A 17,738-nucleotide genomic window follows, 5' to 3' on the forward strand; every position below is an offset into this window, starting at 1 on the left:
TTGAGAGGAAGCCATGTCGGTGGTCTACAGAGTAAATGGCGGCCTGGACTGGAGGGGTGAGCAGACAGATCTCGGAGAGCCCAAGGAGGCAGTAAACTGGGATGCGGGGATAAAGGAGGTGGTAGGACTAGGGATGACACCCAAGTTTCTGGCCTGAGATCAGGCAGTGTGGAATTTACTTTATTGCTGACTTGGAAACTGAAGATCTTGGCGCTGGATGGAAATAAGCAGGCCAACTTTTATTTCCAAGGATTGGTGATGTGTGGGGTGAGAAGGGTGGACCTCACATTCTGAGCTGAACAGTGGATGGACCGTGCTGTCATTCCCAGGGACAGAGGCCCAGAAGGGGTACCACAGACCAGACAATAGGCTTCTCCGGACCCCATCCCCCCACAAAGCACATCCTTGGGGCCCATGCCTTCCTTTCTCTGCATGATGTCACCTCCCATGCACAGAAGACATCACACCCAAGTTCATACACCCAACAGGAATGAGAGAAAACACTGTTTAAGACACAAATTTTATTAGGTAAAGAAAACTATAAATACGTGATTAAGTTATACAATCTTTTACTAAAAAGAACATCCTTCACAAAAATATGTACACGTTTGAAGCACTTAAAAAAGGTCTCTGTCACCACGCCCAACCTCTGGTTTAAGGTGGGGTCTAGTCTCAGTCCAGTCTTACTCTCAGACAGAAGACCCAAGGGATGGTCTGATCGTGGTGTCAGATATAACTAGATCTGTGAGCTCAGAGTGGCTAGCCGGTTGCCTGCCATGAATTTCCTCATACATATTTATGGCACGCCCGGTCAATGCCGCACCCTGTAGGTCATGGGGAAATCACAGTAACTCTGAGGTCAAGGAGTTGGTGGAAGCAGAAAGACAAGCACCACACCATCCTGGCCTCGGCACCTTGGAAAAAGTTCCGAGGAACGTGAGCCCACCCAGCACAAGAAGCAGGCCCCCACAGGCTCACACCCCCCGGAATCCACTGAGAGCAGCCCATCTCTGCCGTAAGGGCTACAGGCAGCACCCTCAACTCGCCTTGCTCTGGCAGAGAAGTGTGCTCTTGCCTGCACTCAAAACTGACCTCTTCATTGGAATCTTTAATAGATTCTATTTTGATAGAGGCTCAGCCCCACTTGAGATTCAGAAAGTCTGCAATGGGATCAAAATTGTCCACGTAGGATACTGCTTAGTTAACAATCCCATGCCGAAAAATTTAATTTGAGGCCTCTGCACGCTTAACTAAAATCTTTTCGGCAACCAACTTATTTATAATATTTTGCAAATATGTTTGTAGCCCCATTTTATGGAGGGCAGCCATGAGTTTAAATATAGACGCTCCCTTCCCTTGCGTGCCCTTCCACCGGCGAAGCATCTGATGACGCTGTTCCATCAAGTTTCTTGGATTTTCATGTTCACAAATCTCGATGTCAGTTTCTTTAAGTCCGACCAACCTCATAAACATCTTCCAGTCTTTTTCTGGAATGCTATGTTCGAATGCATAATAGATCTTCATGTCTGGAAACAACAAACAAACGAGAAGGAAGATTGTGTTTACGTTTCTGGAAGGCACGAGCAGCATCTGCCATAACTGTTCCCGCCTCCCTCGAGGGCTGGGTGCCGGCCAGCGGGCACACGACGGACCAGAAGGAATGAGGCCTTGTGCCACCCCAGCAGACCCCGAAGAAGGGATGAGGCCCAGGGCCCCAGAGAAGTGGGCGGCCAAGTGGCTCTCCATATGCCTGTTGCCAGTGAACCTGGAAGAAGGGACCGAGGATCCCGGGAAACTTGGAAGCTCAGTGGGGATAGAGAGCCTGCTGAGGTTGGCCTTGCCCCCTACACTCTGCTACACCCCGAGAGGCTGTCAGGCGGGCAGGGCCGAGAAGGCTGACGCCAGGGGTCGAGCCTTCTGAGACCCGGGGTGAGTTCTGTGACCTCTTTGTGCTTCTGACTATCTTGTTTAAAATCTATAAAGTGAGGTGGTCTCGCAGAGCTGTTAGGACGAGATTATAAAAAGCGCCTGGAATGTAGCATGTGCTCAATAAAATCCTTATCCTTATACCACTAAAATCATGGTGTCGCAGCCAGCAGGGGCCTACCGATCTAGAGCTACCAGCCACTCACATCTTTTCCTTAACGACACGAACGTGTTGTAAAAACTCATAGTTGACAAGTGCCTATTTCCCCTGATGTCATTAGTGAATGTGAAAAAGTGACTCTCGGGCTACAGGAAATTTCCCCCAGGCTTCGTGTGGGCAGATGTTCCTCCGGAGAAATGAAGGCACGAGCCCTCGACGTGCACGCCAAACCAGTAAGGCCTACCCCTAGACAGTCACTGTAGATGAAGCAGCCAGCTGACTCACCGTCATCGGAGAACGTGTTCTCCAGACTAAACATGCGTTTATATTCCTGCAGAGAAGAAAACAAAATTATTCCAGGAGAAATCTGTGTGGCCTCGCAGAGGAATCCCACCGAGACAGACCGTCACCTGGGTTCTCGTGGAGTGGCGGGTGGGGGCAAGTGGCCCCCATGAACATGAGAAGAACCGTCAGGCAGCCAGCAGGTGGTCCACGGGGAGGTCGCCCCATCCCCCCATGGATGGCAAGGAGCTCACAGCCCCCCAGAACAGGGGCCGACAAATTCCCGTCATTTAGGGCGCCCAGGCTGCAGCGCTTTGTGGCAGACCCCCCGGGAAATGCAGCAGAATTTACAAGGGCAAGCACGTCAGCACCGAACAGAGCCCCGCACCCAGGAGGCGCTCCGCAAACGCGGGCTGCACGGTCACCCAGGCCCCCCCGGGTCCCACTCACCTCCTCCAAACTCTCGAGGGAGGGAGAAGCCTCAGCCGGGGCCTGCGGCCCACGGGCAGCGGGAGCACAGGTCTGCAGCGCCTGCTCTGGGGCTGCCTGACCTCCTCGGACCACCAGCACCTGCAGCTCGATGCCGTCTTCCGGATCCTCCGCGGGCTCCGGGCGCGTGTCGGCCGCGGGCGCCAAGGCCGAGGCCCGCTCCTCCAGCAGCGGTGCGGTCTCCACGCCGGGGGCGCCCCTCTCAGGGTCCATGGTTTGCGGTATCTCGTTGGGCTGGAGGCTTCTAGGTGACTAAAGAACAAAGTCATTTCTTTGGGTGACGGGGGTGGCATCACGGCCCTTCCCAAGCCACTTTGAGAGAAAGAAATGCCGGGCTGTCTGCGAGGTAAGCAACGCCGGACAGCAAGACGTCACAGGGACAGGTCCCAGCTCTGCCACCGAGTCCTCGGCGGTCCCAAGACAAGTCTGTTTTGGGTTGAAGGGACGCCCCCCCAAGACGTGTCCACCACAGCCTAGCCCCTGGTACCTACGAACGGGACCTTACTGGAAATAGGGATTTGCAGAGGGGGACACCCCAGGGGAGAGTGGGCCTTAAATCCAACGACCGGGGTCCTTATAAGGGGAGAGAGGCAGAGACGGGAGGCCGGAGGCTGAGATTGGAGTGATGCGTCTACAAGCGAAGGAGCTCGGGGACAGCAGCAGAGGGTCGCAGGGGGACAGAAAGGACCATCCCCTAGGGCCTTGGAGGGAGCGGACCCACTGACACCTGGATTTTGGACTTCTGGCCTCCGGAACGGGGAGACGATAGGAGACAAGTTCCTAGGTCTCACGCCCTCCCCGGCTCCCCGCGCGTGACATTCCTCCGGCTGCCCCGAAACCCACACAGAGCCGTCTGCCCCCCGTGCCTCGGACTCCCGCTCAGTGGCCCAGGCCAGCGGCATGCATGTCATCTTCCAGCACAGATATTCGGGGGCTCTAGGAAGCGGGGTGCGGGCAGCACTGCACAAGCCGGGCCGCGCGTGCCAGTGGGGTGATTGGGCTGCGTCGCACCCACCCCAAAGCGTCTCCCCGCCATGAGGGCCCGAAGCCACCACCAGGCACGTCCCATGGTGATACTTACGAGGCAGCCTTGCTCACTCGACTTTTCTGAAAATCAAAGAGAAGAGAGAGAAACGAAAATACAGTCCTGCGCCGCGTGACGACGTTCGGGCAAATGAGGGCACGGCGGGGGTCCCCCCAGGCTACGCCCGAGCCAGAAAGTTCCTGTCCCCGAGCGGCAGCACGCGTCACAGGGCGACGTGTCACTCCCGCGTGCGTGGCCTGCCACCCTGCTCGTCACACGAAAGTGCGGCACACCACTGTGTACGGCACGCGAGGCTCGGTCACGCAGTAAACGATGCGCTGGTTTAGGGAGCTGCCATGCTACCCTTTCTCCCGTTTTGGGGTGCGCCCTTCCCACCTCTGAAACCCTCGCGGAAAAGGCAGGCGGTGCCTCTCCGGCATCTACCGCGACCCTCGAGGGCGCCGCTGCCCCCCACGCTGGATCTGCTCTCATGTCGTTGTGTTTCGTAACGGGCGTGCAGGCCGGGAGCCCAGGGGTGGCAGGCTGGACCACGCAGCCCGGGGGTGTGGGTGGCCGTGCCACCTGCGTGTGTGTTCGCATGACAAGGGGATCGCCTAGCGCCCAGTTTTCCTGACGTGTCCGCACCGTCACGCGGTACACGGCACGATCCATACTAAGCAGACGTCGACCTCCGTGAGGGCAGGGAAGGGCCTTGGATTCGCAACAAAAAAAGTGTACTTACGTTTCAAGAAACTGACAAGCCGCTGGGATATCTGCGTACCTGGGAACACACGGGAGGCGGGAGTCCATGGGGTGCTCCACCACCCCCCCCACCCTACCCCCTGGCGGAAGCGGCACCCCTGAAACTCCAGGCTGAAGCCCTGCGTCTGGGCAGGGGGCACGCAGCGCACGGCTCCCTGTCCCAGAGCCTTGCCGCAGGCGGGGAGAGCCCCCCGCCCCCCAGTCAGAAAGTGAGCACAGCTGCATTTCGAACTCCTCGTCAAGAACCTCCTAGTTCCCGGTCCCCATTTCGGAGCTCCCAATGGGGCTGCGCGTGCCTTTTTCAGCAGGGACACTCAAACGCTCACTCACGCTTTTTATAGGCAATGACGACGATGTGGATGACGATGACGATGACGATGACGACGACGATGACGATGACGACTACTAGAATGCGGAACCAGTACACTTGTGGGTTTCCTGGAAGGAGGCAAACAGAGACTGTTCGACCGCTGTAAGCACATGGCCCTCGCCCGAGCGACTCGCTGCGAAGGGGCAGTGAGAAGTCCTGGTGTCCCAGGCTGGGGCTCCTTCTGGTGTGGGCAGTCCCAGCAGTGGGACTTACTCTTGGGCCAGGGGGAGGAGGGAGGGGACAGCCTGTCCTGACTGGAGCGAGAGGCCAGGTCACAGTGGCCCAATGAACAGGGCAGGGTCCACCCCTGGGAGACAGCCGCTGTGACCGCTCAACTGTCCTGGTGACATCATAGCACCAACAGGAGCCACAGACACAGAGACATGGAGGCAGGGCAGGCCTGTCAGAGCTATGGCAGCCCCATGAGGGACGAAGTGACTTTCACGATGATGCCACCATTCCACTCAAAGGCTTTTCTAATTTTTTTTTTTTTTGGCATTAAAATATAACTGAAGCGTTTCTGTGGTTTTGAATCCATTGTGTGGGTGTGGGTGTGAAAGTTGACCAGTCAACTCTGAACTGTAAGTTGACACCTCAAAGCCACGACGATACAGAGGAAGGACGAGGGGGCTTTCACCTTTGACGTCAGGGCCTGTGAGCAGCCCCGGCCCAGGGACAGACAGACAGAAAGTCCCAGACTTGCACGGGCCCCGGTTTACGATCGAGTCACACCGAGAGCGGGGGAAGGGACTGTCTTTTCTAAACACGATCTCGGGTCATCTGTACCCGTGTGCGGGAAAAAACACAGTGAACCGCGACTGCCTGCCTCACACCGCGAAAACATCCTTTCCAGGCTCGTTCGCGAAAGGAAGTGAGAACGGCGAAGCCACAAAGCTTCGGGCAGGCCACGCGAGCCATCCTCTCGGGACGAGCAGAGCGCCAACCACGCAGGAAAGTGACGACAGACTGGACAGCATGAAAATGAAGAACTTGGGTCTGGCGAGACACCCCATAAACTTAGTAAAAAGATGCCTCCCCGACGAGGGGATAGGGACATTGGTAGCCCAAAGGGCCTGTTCCTCGAGTTTATCAATAATTACAAACATTTATAAAGGATTATCAAAGAACAAGAAGACAACACCCAGATGTAAATACAAAACCCAACATAAACACGAGCGAGAGTGTCGCACAGACGTCACACGAGAGACCCAAAGGCGTCACTTCTACACCCGGCGCGGGCCCGCCCCCCGTCCCCAAGTCACGTGGGAGCGCCCCGTGAGGGCGGGGACCCGGCACAGCCTCGGGGATGACAAAAGGACGGAGGACGTGAGAACGGTCTGAACTGAAGGACAAAGCCGCAGGCCTCCTGGGAGCCAGCCACCCCGCCTCACCTGCTGCGCTCTGGAGCGTGAGGCACGGTGGCTCCGGTCGGCCCGAGGAGGCTGAGCCGGACCCCCGCAGGGCCCCAACGTGGGGAGCAAGGACAGGGAAGCCCAAGCTACTCCCCAAGGATTTTGTTTGTTTACTCAAGACGAGGGAGGGTCTTTGAACTACGGCCCACGGGCCAAATCTGGCCCGCTGCCTCGTTTTATAAATAAAGTTTTATTGGCACACACACAAGCACATCCGTTGACTTACTGTCTCCAGCTTCCTCTACTACAGCGGCCGTGCTGCGTATTCCCAGCACAGACCGTACAGCCCGCAAAGCCTTAACCACTTCCCTGTGTGGAAAGGCTCGCTGACCCAGATTTAGGAGGCGGGATCGGCTTCTTACCTGGCTCTGGGTTCGTTTCGGGGGCACAAATGGTATCCCTTGTGGCGTTGCACGTTTGAAGGACGGCACCTTTACACCTGAAAGTGAGAGAACCCCGAGTGTCGCTCCTCCCTGCCCAGGCCCAGCTTCGGGGCCGGGGGTGAGAGGTGGGGCAGTGCCAGGCTTTGAGGGACCTGTGTCTGGCATGTCCCCAGCTATCTGGCCCAAATCCATTCAAGGAATAAACCTTGGGGATTCTCTGTGACACCTGAGGAAGAGACCACCCCCCCACCGCCCTCATTCCTGGATAAGCTGTGGCCCTATCTCTGCCAAGGGGGCAGTCAGCCCGAAGAGGAAGCCCACAGAGAGGAGCACAGGCAAGCGAGTCTAGAGCAGCCAGAGCCCTGATCAAACCAGACCTGAAGGCAGCCCTGACTTTGGACCTGTCAGGCACGCGAGCCGACGGCTCGACACGGTCCGGTCGTATCTAAGAAGACAGATACCGTGTGCCGCACAAGCGAGCTGTTTTGTAAGCGGCTTTTCCACCGTCATGTCTCCCCCAAAGGTCCCCCCGGAACGTCCGCAGGAAACCCCGTTTGGGAGCAGGGTCCGGCAGATGTCATCGCGTCAAGGTGGAGTCATACCGCGTTAGGGCGGGCCTCACTCCGCGACCGCGTCCTTACGAGAGAGGAATCGGAACGCAGACAGAGAGGAGACGGCCACGTGCAGACAGAGGCCGAGAGAAGACAACAGACATGAAGGCAGAGGCAGAGGCTGGAGCGATGCGCCTACAAGCGAGGGGTGCCGAGGGTGCCGAGGGGGGCCCGCCACCGCCGGAAGCGGGCAGAGGCGGGAAGGGCTCGCCCCAGAGCCTTCGGAGGGAGCGCGGCCCTGCCGACAACTTGTTTTTGGACTTCTGGCTTCCGGAACTGTGAAAGAATGCATTTTTGTTGTTTTTTAAAGCCACCCGGTGTAGTGCTTTGTTACTGAGACGGTCATTTGGCCGTCACAGGGTACAGGACCGCTGTTCTCTCTGCCAAGAGCCCCGTCCCTCTGGAACTTTCTGTGTCTGTCTCCCTCCCTCCCTCCCTCGTCATCCTCTGCTCGAGACCTGTCTGAAACAGCCCCCTCCCTGCTCTCCATCCCTCATGGACTCGCTGGACTGTGTTTCGATGATCTGTCTCCGGCAGGGCTGGGGACCGGGCCTGCAATGGCACTGGCAGGCCACAGAGGGCTCCCAGCCGTCTACTGCATGTCCACGCATCCAGGGACAGTGGGACGCTGATTCAAGGCCTGCCGCCAGGCAGAGGCATCCAGGTGCTCTATCTGATGTAACCTCTAGGAGGCAGGTGCTACCACGAGCCCCAGCGTACGGATGGGGCGGGGCAGGCAGCTCCGTAACTGACCCAGCGCCAATGCCAACGGGCACTGGCTGGAGGTGTGGGACCCGGGCCCCCCGTCCGGTCCGCCCGCGCCCCCGAGGCCAGCACCTGGTGCAACGGTAGCAATTTTCTCTGCAGAACACGGAGTCGCAGTAGAAGGCTCCCTCCCTGCACTGGCACTGCTGGTCACTCTGCGGGGAGCACGGAGTCACCACCTCCTCATCTGCTAAAGAGGGAGGGCGAGGGTCAGTTGCCAGGATGGGGTGGGAGACGGGGAGGACTCTGCCCCCTCCCTCGCTAAGCTCCTCCAGAGTCTGAGCCACGTGGGGCGAGTGGGCCCCCACCCTCCGTTCTAGCACGTAGGGACGAGGATGACGTAACAAGGCCGTATTGCCTACAACCGGAAATAAGAACCAGTAGCTTTAAAACAGAGCCGTCTCGTTTACAGGCCTGTCGTATTTCTCTGCATGCTCAGACTTTTCTTAAGTGTTGTTTGTTCACGTAAACATTTTACACATTCTTTGCTGGACTCATTCCAAAGGATCCTACTTTTCTGTTTTTTACTAATGCAAATGGTATCCTTTTTCCCTAAAGTTACATCTTAAAACACTTTGGTGCTGATATACAGAAGTTGAGAGAAACCTCTGTATGTGATTCTTGCACGTAGCTACTCTGGGCTCCTGAGAACGGGCAGACAATTCTTTGACCATACACGTGTTATCATTGTGCTGAGGAAGACGCCTTGTGGTGGCTACTCCAGCAATTTGGTCCCCCGGGTCATAACTGCCTTTGGGGGGGCGATTCCTACCAGCCAGGTGGGAGGGGGCGCGTTTTAAAAAGGCACAGGGCCCGCCACTCACCATCGCGGCACTGGGTGCAGGGCAGGCACTCGTCCTCCCTGTTGCTGTGGGGCATGAAGGTGCCAGCTGCACACGGCCGGCAACACGTGGGACGGTTCCCGTCACACTCTCTGCTCACATGGTGGCCTGTGAGAGGGTGAGACACAGAGGTGAGGTAGGGGCCCAGCACGGCCTCGTCTGGCTCAGACCTGACGTGGTCCCCGAGGCCTCTGCTCGAGGGGGTCCCACAGCGCCGGGGCCAGGCCCCCTGCAGCGCACCGACTCTCACCTCCTCCCTCCTTGGACTGACGCCTAGCTCCATGCGCCCCAGGAATTGGGGACACGAGTCACCCTCGGCTTCTATCGATACCCCGCAGCCTGTGTGTGTGGGTGGGTTAATGTGCACGCTGGGGCCTGCCGGGGAGCCTGCAGATGACGGGGAGCCTGCAGATGACGGTGTGCCCGCCGCCAGCCCAGCCCAGCCCGCTGGGCAGGCTCGGCAGCTCCCAGGCCGGCCGCGGCGGAGCGCGGGAGGCTAGAGGCAGCGGCGTCTGACGCAGTCTGGAGCGCTCCGGGTCCAGTGCTCGTCACACACGGTGCCTATGCCTGAGTCAAGTCACGCCCTCCCCAGAGAGAGGCCCCGAGCACACACACTCTGCAGCACTCGGCACATGTGCCGAGATCACTTCACATCGGACCAGCGGTGCCTCGTTCATCCCTCGATGTGGTGTGTGCTTCGGCGTGTGGGTGCGGATGTGTGCGTGTACGTGCGTGGGGTACGGGTGTGTGTGGGGAGGGGATGGGGTGAGTGGTCCCCGAGCTAGAAGCCTTGTAAAGGCACAGGGTCGTGGAGAAGAGGCGCCTGGGAGCGGGCGTGGGCAGGGCGGGGGCTGCGGCCGTGTGTTTGGCCCCCTCAGCCCCTTTCCCGTCCTACGGAGAAAGTGCAGTGGCTGCCAGTGTTGATTTAATTTCGCACAAACACGCTCTTCGAGGCTGAAGCAAATCGGACTGGTTTTCAACGTGAACGTGAAATATAAAAACCGTCCTTGGAGATATTTCTAACCAGAACTCGTTTCTGATCCTAACATAACAGAAATGTCTCCCTAAATCAGAATTAGCAGATGAAGTTTTGGCTAACGACTATTCGAGAACCACCTTAACGTCACACGTAGGAACACTGTTTCCTGGGGTTCGACGTTTTCAGCGATCAAGAATGACTATATTTTGTCAACAGAAACACCGCTACCAAAAACAGAACGCTGTCAACAGAATGATGTTATTCGTTCCCAAAGACCATCGCTATATTAGAGCGATACAAAAGTCATGATTAAAAGCGATATTTCGTGGCAAACTCTGGGGGTGAGGACTGTCATCCGCGAGCTATCTCGGGGTCAACGCTGCAGCCACGTGTGCCGCCGCCGAGTGTTCTCGGGGCAAACGAGAAATGGGTTCAAAGAGACCCCTGTCCCTGAAGCAGTTTCACTGACAATGTGTGGGTGCCTGTCTGTGTGCGCAGGTGGGGCGCAGCGGTGGGGGCGGCGGGCCTCTGACCAGGTTCCCCAGAAGGCCGAGGGGCCTGGCGGTGACTGGCCGTGAGGCAGTGTGGCTGAGGGTCGGGCAGAGCCGGCCCTGGGAGCCCGTGGCCCCCCATCTGCTTTATGGGGTGAGCACGGGGCTTCTTCAGGAGGATGGACAAGACTCCAGGGCCTTGCCGTGCACAAGGCCGGTGACAGCCGCACCCCAGTTGCTTCCCTTTGTTGCGTGTCCACCACCGTCCTTCTGACAGCAGGGGAGGTAGGAGCGTCCAGCCCGGGCATGCACCCCGACTTCTGCCCTCCAAGTCCTGCTGAACACACCTCACTCACCTCAAAACAAGCACACACACCCCACTCTGTTCACAAGAGAGCCCCCTAGGCGGGCGCAGAGGAAGGGTGGCTGGGTACCGGGGGCAGCCTGCAGCTCTGCCGGAAGGCTCTAGAAGACGTCCTGACACTCACCAGCCGGGCAGAGGTCACCGCTCTTCGACTCATACTCGTTCGGGCCACGCTCGGTCGCACTGGCTGCGATGGTCGCCTTCGATCAGAAAGGGAGACGGATTATTTTAGCAATTTTACTGCCTTTTTTTTTATAGCTTCAATTAAATAATTGGTTTTATGACTAAAAAAAAGAGAAAAAAAGAAAAAAAGAAGAGGAGACCGGTTTCATCCAGAGGCCTCGGCCCGGAGGGAACCACGCCCGTCCTCCACAGAGAGGGACGGCCACCCACCACCAGGGGGCACTGCTTCCCGCTGGGGCAGCGCACATCAGCGACTTTTTCTTATAATCGCCATGTCCTTGGACTTGTTCTACGGAGCAGGTATTATTTGGGGGGGCGGGGGCGGAGGGATGGCTTTAGTTTCCAAACGCGGTGGTGTGGCTGGCTCTCCGCCGTGGGCATCTGACCCATCTGTGGTCAGAGCGAGGACCTGTGTGGCAGGTCCCTTTGCAGCTCGGCACCCATTCTGTTCTGCATGCAGCTAACTCGTCCAGAAGGTGCAGGTATACGTCATTGCCCGGCCAAGGCTTTCAGGCCTGAATTCTCTCTTATCTGACAGAGAGAATGCCAGTCGCCCCAGCCCATCGAGACGAGGCCAGGCAGCGACCTTCCGGCCCTCACTCTCCACCTGTCGTGCCCTGTAAGTCCTGCATTACTTCCTATAGGCAGAGCCCTTAACAACTCCACGTGGCCAGATTTTTCTTTCTAATTCGACCCGATAATTCATGAATGAGCTTAACCTATTCACACGTATTGGGTTACTGCTCTGTTTAGACTTATTTCCACCCTCTTGCTCGATGTATTTGAGGGTCGTACTTTCTGTCACCCCCTCCCCCAGATCCTTTTATTTCCTTCACTGCAAAACCAAATAGGTTCTATTTTTACTTTTTACTTGCTAGCTTGCACATTAAGTTGGGGAAAATGAAGCGAGAAGTAACAGAAAAAGGTATTTAGATACGTTTCAAGGGAAAAAAAAAAATCCAGTCTGCAAACATTACAGTAGAAACTGTTTCAGGCGAGTATCAACATTAGTAGCTGAAGCATGAGCAAAGACGCAATACTGATGTAGTTTCAAAGCGACCCGCCACCAGATACTTAGTGATTACACCGGGAAAAAACAATAACTTTGCGGTGAAGAAAACGCCACCAGAATGGCGAACACCACCAGAATGAAGTAATCAAAGTCAACGTCGCCAGTAAGGTGACAGATTGTTACCACGCATTTTGGGTCTCTTGACGTGGCGTGGTTAAAATGACACGTCGCTTTTGCGGTACGTGTGCCAAAAATGCCTAACTGGGATTTATTCACAAGAAACCAGCAAACAAACAAAACGGAGAAACAGTCTACTGAACTATTGGCCAGAACTCTTCAACAGTGTAATGGCTGTAGAAAAAAGGCAAGAGCGAGCAAGCCCCCAATGTCACTTGAGGGCGCCAGAGGGAAGCTAGCCAAACACGCAGCAGTCTGTAGACCAGACAAGTGTCGCCTGGATGGTGCCCCCCCACCCCGATTCCAACGCCTGAACAGCAGGTACCTACGATGTTGACCTCTGTGGGATCTGGGTGACAGCCACAGGAAGTCAGTGTACCACTTTATTTTTGGCTTTTGAAAGGTGCCACTCCAAATAGGTGGCACACACTCTGAGAATTCCAGGGGCGAGGCTTTTCTGATTTCCCTGCCGTGAGCCACGCGGACTCACCCGCCCGCCCATCTCTCAACTGCAGGCACCTCCAGGCTCTTGTGTAACGTGGGCCAAGCGTGCTGCTCTGCTATCTTTATCTGGGGATCAGCACAACCACGAGAACGGACGCCGCCCCGAGGACAGTCGGGAGGGAAGGCGTCACTGGAGCGGTGCTGCCGGGAATCGGGCCACGGGTCCTCACCGCTGATCTCAGCCATCCTGCCAGCCCGCCAGCCCCTGGGTCGTGGTGGTCAGACAACCAGTTGAAGCTAAGGCTGGTGGTGTGGTGCCTGCGGCTGGGGCCCGGCGTCTCTAACCCAGAACCGGTGGGCTGGAACGAGGGGCCCGATCCCTTGCCACGCTAAGGCCACACTCCTTAGTGATCACCGTGCTCAGGAAGCAGGGCCGCTCAGAAGGAAAAGCTTCCCCCTGTTCCCCCCGCCTCCGAATGGACCATGTAGCTGAGCAGCCATCATGGCTGATATCGGCGGGGCAGTTTGGAATCCGCTTTTTGGTCAAGAAGCCTCATGGCCTGAAAGGCAGAGCCAGAAGCAACAGAGCTGGTTGGCCATGTGGCCCTGCCTCGGAGCCCAGCAAGGAGCAGGAGGCAGAAGCACGTGACCTTGAAAGGTTATTTTTTTTCCATGAGGCTAAAATTCACATCCCTTAAAAGTAACCCCTTTGAAAGCGTAAAATCCAGCAGCATTTAGTGCATTCGCACTGTTGGATAACTTTTAGGTAACTTTTAAGTCTGAAGTTACTTCAAAACAAAAAAAATTCAAAACCTTTTAAAGGAGGGAAAAAAAGAATCTCAGAGGAATGGGGCTTTCCTCTCTGGAGCTCAGCCCAGCCAGGAACCCAATAGATGCTATTTCCTCCGCCTCCGCCCACCCCTGTCCCCTCCAAGTGTGAGAGGACACTGAAGGCGTTCTGGCGGCAACCTCGTCACTGAGGGCCTCGCCCTCCCACGTCAAGGCCATTGTTCCTCAGCCCCGCCCAGCCACCTCAGAAGACTCCCTTTCAAGCACTCACCCTGCCCAGCACCTCTCATGCTTCTGGTTCTCCTGCAGGAGCAACTCCCCTCCTTCCTCGCCCTGAATGAGTCTGGGAGGGCCACCTACGGCTGTTGGCATCCCTGAGGCTGTGCCTCCCCCTCCAGCACCCCCCTGACCTCCCAGGCCCAGGATGAGGCAAAATGTAAGCCCCACCCCCAACAACAACAACAAAACCCTCAGCAATCAAGATAAACACTATTTAATGCAATATTTAAAAAAAAGAAATCAAATCAGCAAACTGGGATTTGCTGGCTTTGGTGAATAAAGTTTTATTGGGACCGGGGCTGGGGTCAGGCCAAGTGCAGGGGGCCGTCTTCTGTCTTTACTTAAAATGTTTCTATTTTTTCATCATGTGTTTTTTTTTGGCACAAATTTTTTATTTTTAAAAAATACTGCATCGAACATTGTTTATCTTGTTTCCGGAGTTTTTATGATGCCCCTGTAAATTTTACACCAGAAGTGAGTACTCAACGTACCTCCTGGGGCTCATTCCTTGAGTTCCCCAATTTCCGGCCCAGGGCCCACCTCCCGCTGGCAATGCCTCCACCCCAAGGGGCTCACCCAGCTGGGGGTCTCCTCCTGGCTCCTGCAGTTCCCTCCTCTCTGCTATCCCCCTGGATTCGACCGCCAGCCCCTTAGGCTGAAATGTCCCTTCCAGCCCCTTCCCTTCTGTCCTAGGAAACCCCTAAAGAATCACCACTAGGCAACCAATACAGGGTGGGAATCAACCCACTGGCAGATGCGGACCCCCAAAAGGCCCCAGTGAGGACGCACTGGGGAACCTGAAGGCAGCCGGGGACCTCGGCGAGTGTGAACGTGCCACCAACTTGAAATGCACAGCCTGCGTCCCTGGGCTAGCCCTCAGAGGGGAGGGGACTCCCTGACGGCCTTTCCCTGGAAGGGGCTTCTGAGAACCCTGGTGCCAGCGGCTGCTCCGTGTCCCCCACATTAGGCCGGCAGGTGGGCTAAATCCAGAAGGTACACATAGGAAGCATCTCCTGGCCCTGAAGCTTCAGGATCTAGAACAAGAAGGGACGACCCCCGAAGACACACTATCCCACGCGTCCTGCCGCACACCCAAGCTTCGTGGAACAAGAGGGTCTCTGGCTAAGTGGCCTCGCCCGCATGGCCCACAAGGATTTGCTACCCCGGGTCCAACCACCCCAGTGAAGGAAGCTGTCAACAGCCAGCCCGGAGGTGGGGGTAGGGACAAGTAGGAACGAGGACAGCGAGATCTCATTCTGATGCCGAGGAAGCACAACCCACGCACATTGTTCATCCCTGCTCTCCAGACAGGAAAGCCAGAAGCTGAGGACACTTCTCAGGAAGAGGTGCCCAAAACGCAAAAGGCACCTTTTCCAAGGCAGAAAAACAGCTACGCTGTAGACGGGCTGGCTCTGAGGGAACTCGAGGGGGAAGGCCTGGGGTGTGAAAGTTTAAACCCCCCCAGACACACTTCCTACTCAGGTGCTAAATCCGCAAGCTGCTTTCAAAACAAAATTGATCACACACTGTGACAATGTAATTACGGAAGCGATTACATTTGAGCACATGTTAGCGATATTCAGAAAATAGTGAAACAGTGTTTGTGAATGAAACCATTTCCGTGGGAAGGCGAGAGAGCAGGAACATACTGAATTGACTGGCAGATCCAGCTTTGGTTAACATCTCAGCCCCCTCGCCTCGCCTCCGCGAGCGGCCTGGAGTTTCCGGGCTCCTGGGTTTGGCGGTTTCTGCACAAGCCCCCCCATCCCCACCGGGTCCCCCAGTGCCGCGCCGATCACGGCGCCTGAGTCACCACAACATCTGGCAGCGCCGCAGGCCCGGCAGCCTCGACCCGCCCCGCCGTGAGCTCCGGAGGTTGGCGCCCCAACTTGGACAAAGTCTCTAGCTACCCTCAAAACACTGAGGGGGCCACCTCGGGCCTACCCTGCGCCAGCGCGTCCTCCGTCAGGGCGCCGGCATCCAGGGGTAGGGCGCAGAGGCCCAGCCAGCTGCAGCCCCGCGCACCAGGCCCGGCCCGGCGAGCCCGGGGGGCCCTCGGCACGTCAGGATTGGAGTCGGGGGCGGTCAGGGTGCGCTCGGGAACCCGCGGGACCCGCAGCCAGTCCCCTTAGGCTGTGCAGGAGGGGACGGATCCCAGGCCGGCCTCCGGGAATCCCCACGCTGACCTCTGCCCGGCCCGGCAGGATTGCGGGGGGCGGGGCGGTCAGAACGAGCCCGGGAACCCGCAGCACGTCCCCTTAGGCAGCGCCCGGAAGGCGCGCAGGCCTCCCCGAACCCCGGCTCTCGGCCTCCCCGGGCCGACCTCAGCCCGCAGGTCTGGGGGGGCAGGGCGGTCAGAGCGAGCCCGGGAACCCGCAGCACGTCCCCTTAGGCTGCGCCCGGAAGGCGCGCAGGCCTCCCCGAACCCCGGCTCTCGGCCTCCCCGGGCCGACCTCAGCCCGCAGGTCTGGGGGGGCAGGGCGGTCAGAGCGAGCCCGGGAACCCGCAGCACGTCCCCTTAGGCTGCGCCCGGAAGGCGCGCAGGCCTCCCCGAACCCCGGCTCTCGGCCTCCCCGAACCCCGGTCTCTCGGCCTCCCCCCGGGCGGGCCCCCCGGCCTGGCCCACTCACCCAGGCCAGGAGCAGCAGCAGCCGCCGCCGCCACAGCGCCATGGCTCGGAGAAGGAACGAATGAATGGCGGCGGAAGGACCGACGACGCACAGAAGACCGAACGCCAACCGCCCGCGAACTTAATGGTGCGGGAGGGGGCGGGAGGGGAAAAGCCGAAAGGCTCCGCCTCTGCTCCCTGCGGGGACCCGCTGATCTGATTGGCGGGACTGCTCTGATCATGTGGGCGGTGCCTCGATTTCTTTCATTCCTGAAAATGACGTTTACTTATCTTAACAAAATTGTCCTTATAGTCGAAGGTGACCAGCAGGCCACCAAGAGGGACCCCCGTACTAGTTTGCGGGGCTGCCATAGCACAGTACCATAGACAGGGTGGTTTAAACGACAAATGTATTTTTCTCCCAGTCCTGGAGTCTTGATGGACGTCTGCCATCAAGGCGTTGCCAGGGTGGGTCCCCTCCGAAGGAACCTGGTCCAGGCCTGTCCCCAGCGCCTGTGGCCGGCGGGGAAACCTGGAAGTTCCTTGGCTTGTAGGGGCATCGCCCCATCCCTCCCTTCATCCTCACCTGGCATCCTCTCTGTCTATGCCGTATCTTCCCTTTCTGTAAGGACACCGGTCACATCGGATCGAGAACCCCTCTAGTCCTCCTCGACCTCATCTCCACTAATTTCATCTGATAATTAGATCCTGTTTCCACATAAGACCACGGTTCGGGGTGCTGGGGGCTAGGACCTCATCTTATGAATTTGGGGGCGGGGACAAATTCATCCCATATCACGAGGTGTCTGGTCCAGAGCCATCTAACGGCTACCACAGCACAGGCCGAGGAGGAGGAGCGAGAATGAGCCCCGGGCGGGCATCTGCTCTCGGGTCATGCGCACCGCCCGCGCGTGCTCCTGCGAGCACTTTGCGCGCCTTGCCGGGTCTCCACGCGCCCCCGGTGCGGCTGGCTGAACCACCCAGAAGCTAATGCCTGGAGACGGCCCGGCACAGACATCTGTGCAGCTGCTTGGGGCGTGAGAGAGGAGGCCGCCCGCAGAGAAGAAAGGGACGCGGGCGGAGGGCCTGGCCTGGGTATGGCCGGAGCCGGGAGTCCAGCCGCCCGGTGCTTCTAGAGCCTTCTAGAGCGTGAATCTGTCGTCTGAGCGGGAGGGAGTGTTTCCACCGCGGCAGGACGGTGCTGGTCTCCCCGGGAGTGTGTCGTGAGAGTGCCGCTGGGACCTGGCATGGCAAAGCCGTTGCTCATCCCACTCCAGATCCAAAAGAACCGAAAGCAGGATCTCAGAGAGACCTACCTGCACCTCGCGTTCACAGCAGCTAAAAAGATGGAAGAAACCCAAGCGTCCCTCGTCACAAGGTGGACAC

General features: G+C 57.7%; 1 protein-coding gene across 3 annotated transcripts; it reads right to left on the reverse strand.

Annotated features, from left to right (window-relative positions):
• Positions 1-501: 501 nt before the first annotated feature.
• On the reverse strand, positions 502-16,499 carry LOC120584697 (tumor necrosis factor receptor superfamily member 1A-like). 3 transcript variants are annotated; one of them, XM_039840564.1, is made up of 11 exons: positions 16,375-16,499; positions 10,985-11,060; positions 9,009-9,134; positions 8,257-8,371; positions 6,788-6,864; positions 4,974-5,081; positions 4,624-4,662; positions 3,939-3,964; positions 2,819-3,109; positions 2,372-2,417; positions 502-1,526 (listed from the first exon to the last, which is right to left on the reverse strand). In XM_039840564.1, exons 1-11 carry the CDS (start codon positions 16,414-16,416, stop codon positions 1,225-1,227), a joined length of 1,248 nt encoding a protein of 415 aa, XP_039696498.1. In that variant the 5' UTR covers positions 16,417-16,499; the 3' UTR covers positions 502-1,224. The 3 variants fall into 3 exon arrangements, with proteins under 3 accessions (XP_039696498.1, XP_039696497.1, XP_039696499.1); XM_039840563.1 differs by having other exon boundaries at positions 8,257-8,374; XM_039840565.1 differs by having other exon boundaries at positions 8,257-8,374; positions 10,853-11,060; positions 16,375-16,400.
• Between the last annotated feature and the right edge of the window lie 1,239 nt (positions 16,500-17,738).

Source organism: Pteropus medius, unplaced genomic scaffold (genome assembly GCF_902729225.1).
Source record: "Pteropus medius unplaced genomic scaffold, Ma_sr-lr_union100, whole genome shotgun sequence".
NCBI lineage: Eukaryota > Metazoa > Chordata > Mammalia > Chiroptera > Pteropodidae > Pteropus > Pteropus medius.

Excerpts from the sequence above, each read along its gene's own strand:
- LOC120584697 (XM_039840563.1), bottom strand. The coding sequence starts at position 16,416 with ATGGCGCTGTGGCGGCGGCGGCTGCTGCTGCTCCTGGCCTGG. Across the intron at positions 11,061-16,374 it reads TGCTGCTGCTCCTGGCCTGG|GCGACCATCGCAGCCAGTGC; the intron begins GTGAGTGGGCCA and ends TTCTGATCGAAG. Across the intron at positions 2,418-2,818 it reads CCCTCGAGAGTTTGGAGGAG|GAATATAAACGCATGTTTAG; the intron begins GTGAGTGGGACC and ends TCTTCTCTGCAG.